The sequence below is a fragment of the Geotrypetes seraphini genome, chromosome 2 (genome assembly GCF_902459505.1).
Source record: "Geotrypetes seraphini chromosome 2, aGeoSer1.1, whole genome shotgun sequence".
Lineage (NCBI taxonomy): Eukaryota > Metazoa > Chordata > Amphibia > Gymnophiona > Dermophiidae > Geotrypetes > Geotrypetes seraphini.
In genome coordinates, this window is record NC_047085.1 from 227,683,680 (window position 1) to 227,695,881 (window position 12,202).

Consider the following 12,202-nt stretch of genomic DNA (forward strand, 5'->3'; position numbering starts at 1 on the left):
TGAAGCCAATGTTGGCATCCTTTGATTTAAACACTATAGTGCAGACAATGGTCTTGTCGAGGCTTGACTACTGCAATGCCCTGTATCTTGGGGTGACCAAGGCAAAGTACATGGCATTGCAAATGGTGCAAAATGTTACAGCCAGATTGATCACAGGAACATCAAAATATGCCCATATTGCACCTTGTCTTTGGCAATTGCACTAGCTGCCAGTGCCTTTTAGAGTACAATATAAGATTGCGATGATTTGTCATCAATTTTTTTTTGGTACAATTCCAGAGTATTTCAAGAGTAGGATGACCATTTACCAGTGACGGGACAAAACCGCGCCGACATTTCAGCCCAGACAATTGCGCGCAAGACTACAGCGTGCCGCTGTAAAAGTTAATTTTAAAGAGCTCAGACGGGGGGTGTGGGGGGTGACCCCCACTTTACTTAATACTGTTCGCGCTGCCGTTGGGGGAGTGTGGGGGATGCAACCCCCCACATTATACAGAAAACTAAACTTTTTCCTTAAAAAAAACCTAAATTTGGGAAAAAGTAAAATTTCCTCTATAATAGGGGATTCCAACCCCCCCCCCCATGGCAGCACGAACAGTATTAAGTAAAGTGGGGGGGTTCCCCTTACACACCCCCGTCGGAGCTCTTTAAAATTAACTTTTCCGGCGGCACGCTGGAGTCTTGCGCCCAATTGTCTGGGCTCAAATGTCAGCGCGGCTTTGTCCCGCGCGCGAATGACTGTAACCCCATTTACCAGCCCAAAAGATTGTTACATTCTGAAAATTCTGCTCTGCTGGAGTGAAATTATGAAATTTGATGGCAGGACAGTTAAGAAAATGTGCCAATAGAGTAACTTTCAGAAAACTACTCAAAACACAATTGTTTGTTAACGCTTTCTTATAGGGTCTGATTTATTCCGATCGAGGATTGACTGTATAATGTAGGTTTGATGATTTTTTCCTCTTTTGTACTGTTTTAACGTATTATGTATGTGGATATATTGTAAAACGCCTAGGAATTAGATTGTATAGAAATTTTAAAAATAAATAAACTACTACTTCAGAAGCGGGAAATGAAAATTAGCAGCCTCTGCGGGGACGGGGACAAGGCCATCACCGCCCCGTGGAGCGGTGAATGGTCTTGTCACCGCAGTGAGGCATAAAGGATCGTGCGGTCCCCGCAGCCCCACCCGCACGCCGGCTCGATCGTTTAACCAGCTTCCTCTCTCCACCTCACCTTAGTTTGCCGGCTTTCTTTTTCGGCGACCGGAACACTTTCAAAAGAGCCGCGCACGCGCGGCTGCTCAGTATTCAATCTTCTGCTCTGACCCATCCGGAAACAGGAAGTTGCAGCAGAGCAGAAGATTGAACTTTGAGCAGCCGCGCGTGCGCGGCTCTTTGAAAGCGTGCCGGTCGCCGAAAAAGAAAACCGGCAAACTAAGGAGAGCTGGAGAGCAGTAGCGTACCAAGGGGGGGCAGGAGGGGCAGGAGGGGCGAAAAAGGTAATGGTGCCAGGCCTTGGAGCACCGAGGCAGACCGCTTCTCCCCCCTCCCAGCTGAACCCCCGCTGACCCTCCTATCTCTCCCCCTCCCCCAAGTGAACCTTTCCGACCCTCCCAGCGAAAGCAGCAAACCTCCCTCCAGTAGCGTCGGCTTTCTCCTCCCTCTGCCGCATCACTGATGACGTCATCAGTGACGCGGCAGAGGGAGGAGAAAGCCGCGAAGGAGGTTTGCTGCTCTCGCTGGGAGGGTCGGAAAGGTTCACGGGGGGGGGAGATAGGAGGGTCAGCGGGTGTTCGGCTGGGAGGGGGGAGAAAGCGGTCTGCCTCGGTGCTCCATTAGCTTCTTCGGGCAGCAGCAGCGTTTACAATTCACTGCTGTTGCTGGCTTCAGGCCTTGTTCTCTGCCGGGTCCTGCCTACTTCCTGTTTTCATGAAGACAGGACCCGATAGAGAGGAAGGCCTGAAGCGGGCAACAGCAGTGAATTGTGAATGCTGCTGCCCGATGAAGTTCAGGACATCAGGACATCGGGGAAGGAGCAGGGAGAAATCGGCTGCTGGCTTGGGGGTGAGGGTAGGGAAAGAATCGTGGAAGTGGAGAAATTGGCACGATGGCTTTGTGGGAGCTAGGGGGAGAGAGAAAGAAAGGAAAAAATAAAGAGGGGGGACCAAGGGGAGAGAGAAAGAAAGGCAGAAATAAAGAGGAGGTCAAGAGGGAGAGAAAGAAAGGCAGAAAGAAAGAGGAGGGCCAGGGGGAGAGAGAAATAAAGAGGGAGGCCAGGGGAAGAGAGAAAGAAAGGCAGAAATAAAGAGGGGAGCCAGGGGGAGAGAGAGAGAAAGAAAGAGGGGGGGGGGGGCAGGAGAAGAAAGAAGAAGGACCAGAGACTCATGAAATCACCAGACAAAAAGGTAGGAAAAATGATTTTATTTTCAACTTAGTGATCAAAATGTGTCCGTTTTGAGAATTTATATCTGCTGTCTATATTTTGCACTATGGCCCCCTTTTACTAAAACGCAATAGCGGTTTTTAGCGCAGGAAGCCTATGAGCATCAAGAGCAGCGTGGGGCATTCAGCGCAGCTCCCTGCGCTAAAAAACGCTATCGCAGTTTAGTAAAAAGGGAGGGGGAATATTTGTCTATTTTTGTATAGTTGTTACTGAGGTGACATTGCTTAAAGTCATCTGCCTTGATTGACCTCTTTGAAAACCCGCGGAATATAAATAATAATTAACATTTTCTCTGCGTACAGCATGCTTTGTGTTTTTAAAATTTTATTGTTGGTAGATCATTTTGACTTGGCCACAAAGGTAAGGGGGAGGGAGGGAGGGGAGCTGCTGAAAGACATCTAGTAATCCTTGCAGGCTTGACTGTGCAGGGAATTATTTTTGTAAAATCATGTTTTGTTATGTGACTGGCATTATCTAGACTTTAATTTCTATGAATGAATAGAATGAAAATGATATAAAATTACTTGCTTGCGGGGACCGCGTGTTCCGGCTCACACAAGGAAGGAGGGGGTGAAAGGGAAAAAGTTTCTCTTCCTTGGAAATAGATTCTGAAGTGACCTCATCAAAGAAGACCAGCACCAAATGTACAAGAAATCCCTTAAACAATGTCAAAAGAGCCCAAAATAGAAAACTGTTACTGCCTTGAGACTCCATTATTGAAGGAATCAACTTGAAATCACAGAAGAGATAGGAAAAGGTTAAATGCCTCATGGAATCCTCAGGTACAAAACACAAACCAAATTGTGAATGAAATCAGAGCAGACAGTAAGAATTATAAAATTGATGTCATTATCCATCTGGAAAAAAAGGCGTACTAGAAATAATGCCTCAGCAATACAATTTTCAGAAGTTCTATTTGCTCATGGTAAGGGAGAAGAGAGTCTGCTAGTGATGGTGGGGGGGACTGATAGAAGATATGAAAGAAGGGTGGTAGAAAGGAACAGATGGTAAAGGAGGGAGGGAAGGGTGGTGGTGGAAAGGAATAGAACAGACATTGAAAGAGGGTAGAGAGGAACAGACCCTGAAAGGAAATGTGGAAGGCAGAGTGGGGAGAAGTGCAAAAATAGTGCTGGAAGGGAAGAAGACAGATGCCAGACTATGGGGGAGCGGAGGGAAGAAGATGGGTGCTAGACGGGGACGGTGACGGGGCGGAGAATGGGATGGCAGTGGCGGTGACGGGGCGGTGAAAGGGATGGCGGTGATGGTGATGGGGCGGTGAAGGGAACAGCGGTGACGGGGCGGTGCAGAGGATGGTGGGCCGGGGACGGTGCAGTGACGGGGACAGATTTTTTCCCCGTGTCATTCTCTAATTAGATCATCTACTTTATTATTGTCCCTATATCAAGTTATTTTGGAATTCAATATGGTCTCAAGTAAACTCTTTATTGGAAAACCATGTTGCGCTTTCCTATGATACTGTTTTATTCGGAATGGCTATGAGAAAGAAGAGTCAAATATCGTCATATAATAACAAACTTTTATTAGTCATGACAGGGGTTGCCATTTAACATATTACCAATAATTGGAAAAATTACAAGAATCTTAATCACACATTCTGGTGGAATTCATTATGCCATATTTTTAAGATGGAAAGAGCAATAGCGATACAAAAAGGGACATATAATAACTTTGTAAAGATATGGGGGCCATTGGCAAAGTATTGCGATGAATAGTCATCAGTTCTTTTCTTTTCTTTCTTACCTGTATTTAGCACACTCAAGGGGGAGGGTGGAGTTGGGGAGTAATTTTATAAGATGTGTTATAATATGTTATATAACATGTGTATATTCTATTTTAGTTGAAAATGTGATGAAGGGTGGGTGGATGGGTGGGGTTTATTACACTATTAGATTTTATGTGTTAGATATTATAGTGCTATATTGGAATTACAGTACTTGTATGATGTATTTTTGTGCACTTGTTGTTTTGATTTGAAAATGAATAAAGATTAAAAAAAAAAAAAAAAGAAGAAAACATTTTCACTCCCGAGGATACTGACCAGATTGTATGGGCTTGCTGATCATATGCCAAACTCCCTTGTGTCTATAAAAAGATTTAGCAGAGGATGGAAAGAAGGGGATTACAGGTGGTAGGTACAGAATGGCAGGATAAAGTATAGGAGGTGAAACACCAATCAGAACATCTGCTGCTTAACCAATTTTTGTACTGCAGCTCCTAAAACCTGGAGAGCTTTTAGAATTAAGAATGTTCTTGTAAGCAGAGACATTTTCTACAGATCAGGTACAAGAAGGTCATTGTGTAGTTTGGAAAAAAAAAAAAAAAAAGAGGAAGACATTCAAAAACTGCTTTTAATTTTCAGTGTTTTGTGCCGTCTCATTTTGGGTGAAAAAAATCCCCTACTGTGATTAGGTGAAGGGAAGGGAATCATTCTGCTCAGTAAATTATCCACTGCCAATGTGAGTCCAAAGAACAGCAATACCTCACAGGGTGAGATTCAGAGAGGCTTGGAGGACACATCTCCCAAAGCTAAATAAGCTAATGCCAATTTAGCACTTTATAATGCAGCACTTCCAAACTTTTGTCCAACATGACACTTCAAGTGGTGTGATCCAGATGACAATACACTTCCCCCTCCATATTCACGGTGATAGGGGAAAAACAGCTCAGCGAATACAGAAAAAACGCAAATAACTTTTCACATGTTATTTGCGGTTTTCTGTTAAAAACCCTAGAGAATATGCTAAAACCGTGAACAACCTGACCTGTTCCTATCAAGAAAGTGCAGCGATTTTCTCTGATGTAATTTTGGGGGCAGAGCCTGCAAACAAAAAAACGCGAATAACCAAAACTGCGATTGGTGAAACCGCGAATACAGAGGGGGAAGTGTAGAAACAAAATATCAAACCTCTCCCATCCACTTCCTCCTTCCTGAACATCCCCAAAGCATGAATGCAGCAGCAGTAGCATAAGACCTTCTGTGTCAGTGTTATGTTCACCATCTTCAGTACTCTACATGGATTTCCAGTATAACAAGGTGCCCACAGATCCCACCCCTCTGCACCAACTCATTGAAACCCCATGTAGAGGTCCAGAGAGAGGAGGAGGAGCAGCTCCGTTTCTGTGGTCCCAGAGATCTCAAACCCACTGTTCATGTAATCACTGCTATAGTGTTTTGTGATGGCAGAATCCCTCCCAACACAGAGAGCACTCTATGCTCTAGGTCTGTTTGCTCATAGGAAGTTCAAAGTTCTATCACCTCTTCTGCATACATCAGTGACTGCAAAATCTAGGTCTTTCAGCTCAAGATGAATTAAAAGTCAGTAGACCTTTCTGTCAGTGTCAGACTAGGACAGGCACCATGGCCTGCACTATCACACCACTGCAAGAGCTTCCTCCTTCCCTCCCCTCCAACCCTGCCTGAGGAATTCTTAAGATCAAGGAATAGTTCTGCTGCAGATTTGAGAATGACGTCCTTCCAACCTTGCCTGAGGAACACTTAAAGATTAAAAAAAAAAACCAGCTCTTCTGCAGACTTGAGAATGATGTCCTTCCAACCTTCTGGAAAGAAATGGTAACCAGTCCCTTAATCACAGAAAGTCAAATTCAAAAACTGGACTGGAATAAACTTAGGTCATGGAATGAAGCCCTCAGTAACCTGTGTTTGCTGGATATTAATAACAGCAACCTAATATAGGTAGGCACTTTTTCTTTCATCGGGCTTCAAACCGTATTTTTTGATTGTTTTGCAATGCTTATAAAACTTATTTAATGATTTTCAAAACTTTTTAAAAACTTAATGGTTTGCTCTTATTGTCTATGCAAACACATATAAAGCGACACTTATCTTTTTTAAGCAAGTCGCTTGTCAGCTGTGCTCAGACTATCGGCCCGACGGGACCCGTTTCGCCACTCTGGCTTCTTCTGGGGTCAAAATAGTCGAGCGCTCAAAGCTCTACCCGGTTTATCAGATTCAAAATATGGCGTTTTATAAGCATTGCAAAACAATCAAAAAATACGGTTTGAAGCCCGATGAAAGAAAAAGTGCCTACCTGTATTAGGTTGCTGTTATTAATATCCAGCAAACACAGGTTACTGAGGGCTTCATTCCATGACCTAAGTTTATTCCAGTCCAGTTTTTGAATTTGTCCTTCCAACCTTGCCTGAGGAACACTTAAAGATTAAAAAAAAACCCCAGCTCTTCTGCAGACTTGAGAATGATGTCCAGGAGCCAAACATTTACAATTATATTTTCCAAATGAGGAAGATGCTGTGGTCTACCCTCTTCCCTGTAATGGCAGCCTGTCTGGGGAGTATTATGGAAATTATAGCTCTTGAGATAGTACAATATGAGGCTGAGGTTACTGGACAATATTTACAAAGATCACAGGACTCCTGAAATTGTCATCTTTGCTTGATCAGTAATGTCCATAACTACCTTCACTACAATCTAATCTAATATGATTTTTTTAATACTGTTATCCCCAAGACTAGATCTAAAACGATCAAAACTGCACAACAGCAGCTAAAATGAATACATATAAAATAAACAATAAAATTGAGTTAAAAATCTCTGGAATATTTCAGTTTTAAGACTCTGTTGAAACTTTTCATAAGAAAAATTCAATGTAACTGACAAATGAAGAGCGTTCCATACAGATACAATTTTATGAACAAAAGCAGACTCCAGCAAACCCTTACATTTGGTTCCTAAGAAAGGAACATCAGAGTCAAAAAATATTGTGACCTCAGTACCTCTCTTCCAGAAGAGACTTGAACTAATTCCATCATATCTTCTGGGCTTTCACCCTGTAATATCCAGCTTATCCAATCACATTGCCCAAAGCAAACAGCAACTGAACCCCATACATGAGAAACTCATTTAACAGGAAAAGGTCTATGTCAGGGGTGAGCAGGACCCATGGTCCTCGAGGGTTACAGTACAGTTGAGTTTTCAAGATTTCCATAATGAATATGCATGAGATCTATTGGTATACAACAGAAGAAGTACATGCAAATCATGCCTATTCATTATGGAAATCTTGAAAACCCTACTGAGTTGTGGCCCTCAAGGACTGTGGTTGCCCACCCTTGGTCTAGGAGAATTATTTTGTGGAGGGATAGGGGAGATGCCATGCCAGGCAACCCCTGCATGAGGCACACTAGTTACTAGACCTAACATGCAAGCTTTGGAACACAAATTCACTTCTCTATTTAGTGATTCTGGTCAGAAAGTGACAAGTCAATGCACTGTACGCCAACACCACACGGAGGCCACTGACCCACAGGAAACCGGCACAGATGCATATTGGCTAGTTTACAAGCCTTCTACAAACCAGCCTTTCTGATCAACCATTTTAAAGCTAAATTAAAGTGTTTCAAATGTTGAACCATAACATAGCAGATGTTAGCAATAAAGATCTATTGGTCAACCTATCTGCCCATCCTCTACTTCTTACATGGATCTCTTTTGGCCTGTCTGCAGAATAGTGTTTGGGTTTGTTTTTTTTGTCCTTAGCAGGAAAGAATAGCTAAGTCAACATGTAGCCCATGATGAGAATCTTGCCATCTCCCCACAACTGTATAAAAAGAATTTTCCAAAGACCCCTATGTCATTGCACACTGATCGATTCTGCTTTCTCTTGGAAGCCTGATATAGCCATATCATCACTCAGTGCAAGTCAGCTGTCTCTTCTCTCCATTTTTCCACACAGACGAGCAGATGCATTTCCTAGACCAACCACTAAGACCCTGCCTCCCTCCATTTCCTTTAACTGCTTCCAGCCCCTGATCTTACCACTGAGAGAGCCATAATTTCACTACACTGTTTTAAGTTCCTTCACTCCCTGCCCTTCTCCAATACACAGAGTGACAGGGCTGCAGATACAAGAAAGTCACTGGGATTAATGCTGTTGCTGCGGCACTCACCCCACTTGCTCCCCTCACTCAAGCCAAGGTTACTGCTTCCACACCCCCGAGTGTTGTTCCTTTGAAACTGGCACTTCTAATGTAATTTATCATTTTGTGCATAACTCTGTGAGAAAGTGGAAGATATCGGGGTCATCCCACCTATACCAGAGAGAACCAAGATTTCCTGCTGGTCAATGATTGAGAGGAGACTTCCTCCATGGGAAAACCCCTCTCTTTGCTATACAGAGCCTGAATATGCCTAACTTTCTTTCTGTACCTTTTACCTCAATGAACAATCAAAGTGGGTCCTAAAGAAGTTCTATCACCCAAGCCTCAGCTCAATGCATTATGCAGTTCCTTTCCATGATGAAGCTTATCTACATCAAGTTTTCAAGTTTCAAGTTTATTATTTTTCTTAATTAATCACTTAATCAAATTCAAAGCGATGTACATATTAAAAAGATAGTCAATAAGAACCAAACAGTACAAACTATAAATAATTACGTTGGGTAATACATATTTCGATTGCATAAGGAAAGAAGGGTTTTGAAATACATTTGTTAAGTAAAAGCAAAACAAAGGAAAAACACAGTAGAGAAGACATTTAAGCACTAAGGTATAAACTATTAAAATTACTGACTTTAAGAAATTATTAAATTAAGTATGAAAAGCATCATTAAAAAGAAATGTTTTTAAATTACTTTTAAATTTTACCACGTCTTGCTCGTTTCGTAAAAAAACTGGAAGAGCGTTCCAGGTCTGTGGGTGCGGTTACTGAAAATATAAACTGGAATTTAAAACTGGAGGACAACTGGAAACAGTTAGACAAAACTACAGTGGTATTCACTTCCAGTCCTCAAGGGCTGCAAACAGCTCAGGCTTTCAGAGTAGCACCACAGAATATGTGTAAAACAGATCTGCACATAACAGAGGAACATTGCAAGTGGCTTTGTACATCTTGTAAGGCAGCAGCTTTGACTGTGAATAACAGGCGTTGACTACTGCAACAGCTGCTTCTAATACAAGTTCATTTGCTGGCACATTTTCTATTAGTCCTTTGTGAATTTTATGTAAATAACCTGGATGTAGGCATTTACTAACCATAACATGGCCTCACCGACTCATTTTTTGGTTTAATAAACATTCAAAAACAGCTTTGTTCCTTTGGATTCAGTTTATCTCCACTGTTTTTTTTGGACTCTCTAATGATGATGCCGCGTATTGGTTTTCTCTCTTTTATTCTTAAGGGTTAATTGTAAAAACCCAACTGTTTGTGGCCCTTGTGGACTGCCTGCAAATGCACTGGAGAGAGAAGAGAAAGCTCCTTGGGTTTGTTTGGCTTCAAAAACCAGGACTTTAGCCAAATCAGTCATGATAACATCTTAATTCCATAATCCGACCTCTCCTCCTCTTCACCAAACAAAGCAGCACAAGTACTGGCTCCCAATTAACGTTTTGTGCCTTCATTAGTCTGCAAGTGGCAGATCTATTTATGGAACAAAGCCAAGTGTGTTTTGTAATTTTATTACTTTCTTTTTAAAAAAAAAATTATTATGCAATGCATCCAACATGTTTAATTTCTCTGGCATATATCCACAGCTAAGTCAATGGAAATCCACATATCAGTTACCTTCTTACACTTATGCTTTAACTCTCTCCTTTACAAAGCCATGCTAGCATTTTTAGCGCTGGCGGCGGCAGTAACAGCTCAGACGCTGAGGCCATTTGTCCTTTATCTGCCATCATGTTTCTCCATTTCTAATACTTTCTCTTGATTGTCAAACACTCAGCTCTACCAATGCTCCGCAGTTCTACCTAGAGCACCTCCCCCATTATTCCAGTAGGGAGACCCCCGCGCAGCCCTGCAGCACCTACCCCATTATTCCAGTAGGGAGTCCCCCGCGCAGCCCTGCAGCACCTCCCCCCGTTATTCCAGTAGGGAGACCCCTACGCAGCCCTGCAGCACCTCCCCCATTATTCCAGTAGGGAGACCCCTGCGCAGCCCTGCAGCACCTCCCCTATTATTCCAGTCGGGAGACCCCCGCGCAGCCCTGCAGCACCTCCCCCCGTTATTCCAGTAGGGAGACCCCTGCGCAGCCCTGCAGCACCTCCCCTATTATTCCAGTAGGGAGACCCCCCACGCAGCCCTGCAGCACCTCCCGCCATTATTCCAGTAGGGAGACCCCCGCGCAGCCCTGCAGCACCTCCTCCCGTTATCCCAGTAGGGAGACCCCTGCACAGCCCTTCAGCACCTCCCATTATTCCAGTAGGGAGACCCCCGCACAACCCTGCAGCACTTCCCCTGTTATTGCAGTACTAAGAGAAATACCACAGATCTGCAAATGCACCTTAGCCCCATCCTGCTCTATTCCAGCACTGGAAGGGACAGCCATGGCTCTGCATATGCATCTCAGCTATGACCAGCACCACCCCATACTATTTTCAGCTCTTAGGCAGAATAGAACAGGATCCAAGATCCAAAATTCAACTGTAACTCGGCCTCTCTTCTTAAAAGCTAAAATACAGTAGTTTGGAGCAGAAACCAACTGCCCTGGTCCCGCCATTGAGGGAAACAAACTTTTCACTTAAACGAGTACTCACGTGGCATGATTCCCTGGTTCACCAGCTCTTCCCGTGTCCTCCGCTGCTGGAGCTTCAGCTGCAGGACTGTAGAACAGGAGAAGAGAGAGAGCACCCATCAGTGAAGGAATGAATAAGAAAAGGAAGCATCAAAGTTTACTCCTATCATAGTGAGAGCAGGCAAGCAAAAAGGAAGAAGGAGAGAGTTCCCCCTTAGACTACAATAGCAGAAGCAGCTTGAATTTTTCGTGGTTTCCGTCATTGTGGCTGCTGGGGAGGAAGTTGCGAAGGGCCTTGATAGAATGATTAAAACAAAATGAATTGCAAAAGTGAAAAGTTGTTGGGGGGGGGGTTGTATTTGGTTTAGTTAGCAAAGAGTTGTGGTTGCCCTGTTAGTCCATTTGGATATGTAGAAATAAGGATCAACAAAGTGAGCTAGGAGCGATAACTTTTATTAGACTGTTAGTCTGTAGCTAGCTTGAAGAGTGGATTTAAGTGGTACAGAAAACAGCTATTACAGAATAAAACAAAGTGCTCTCCTCACAAATAAAAATATGAATCTTACCTCTCTCCTACCTCTGTCAGGCATAACTGAGGAGTGTGCATGAGAACTCATCTTTCACAGATTTCCTCCGTCCACCCTCCCTGCCAAACCCTATTTCTTCATTAACATGAGCAAATAATCCCTCCACTGCTGGTCCCAGTGAGGAGGGGGAGCAAAGCCCCAAAATACTGTGCTCTATTTGTCACAGAAGTTAGTGAGCAAGGAGGTTTGACCAAACAACGACCAAGCATGCAAGCTCACCACCCAGAAACATTCAGCAGCACCTCAGTCTTGACAAAGATATTCTTGAGTTCCGAGACTTCAACACTGCTGCACAACTTGACCGATAATTTACTGGTCCATTTGAATTACCGTGAAGCAGCAAGCTCAGTTCCCTTCCTGTTCCTGACTCTATTTTCATTAATCCCACCATTACTTTCACCACTTTCAACAGAGGTCTCAGCATAGCTTGGGCATTTATTATTAGACATAGTGAGCTGCTTTACAGTCTCTTTTGCCTACAGTAGAGAATGACACGGGGAAAAATTATGTCCCCGTCACCGCCCCGTCCCCGGACCACCATCCTCTGCACCGCCCCGTCCCCACTGTCCCTTTCACCGCCCCGTCACCGCCCCGTTGTCTCTTTCACCGCCCCGGCCCCATCCCCGTCTTCAGCGTCTTCTCCTCTCCATCCCCCCACCCCCA

The 12,202-nt window shown here is 43.8% G+C and overlaps 1 protein-coding gene across 12 annotated transcripts in view; it reads right to left on the reverse strand.

Annotated features, from left to right (window-relative positions):
* Positions 1 to 12,202, reverse strand: part of MRTFA (myocardin related transcription factor A) — a 323,237-nt gene that overhangs the window by 140,504 nt on the left and 170,531 nt on the right. For all 12 annotated transcript variants that reach the window (XM_033935101.1, XM_033935100.1, XM_033935108.1 and 9 more), the window contains one exon: positions 10,975 to 11,040. In XM_033935101.1, coding sequence (XP_033790992.1) covers positions 10,975 to 11,040 — 66 coding nt within the window. The remainder of the gene's footprint in view (positions 1 to 10,974; positions 11,041 to 12,202) is intronic.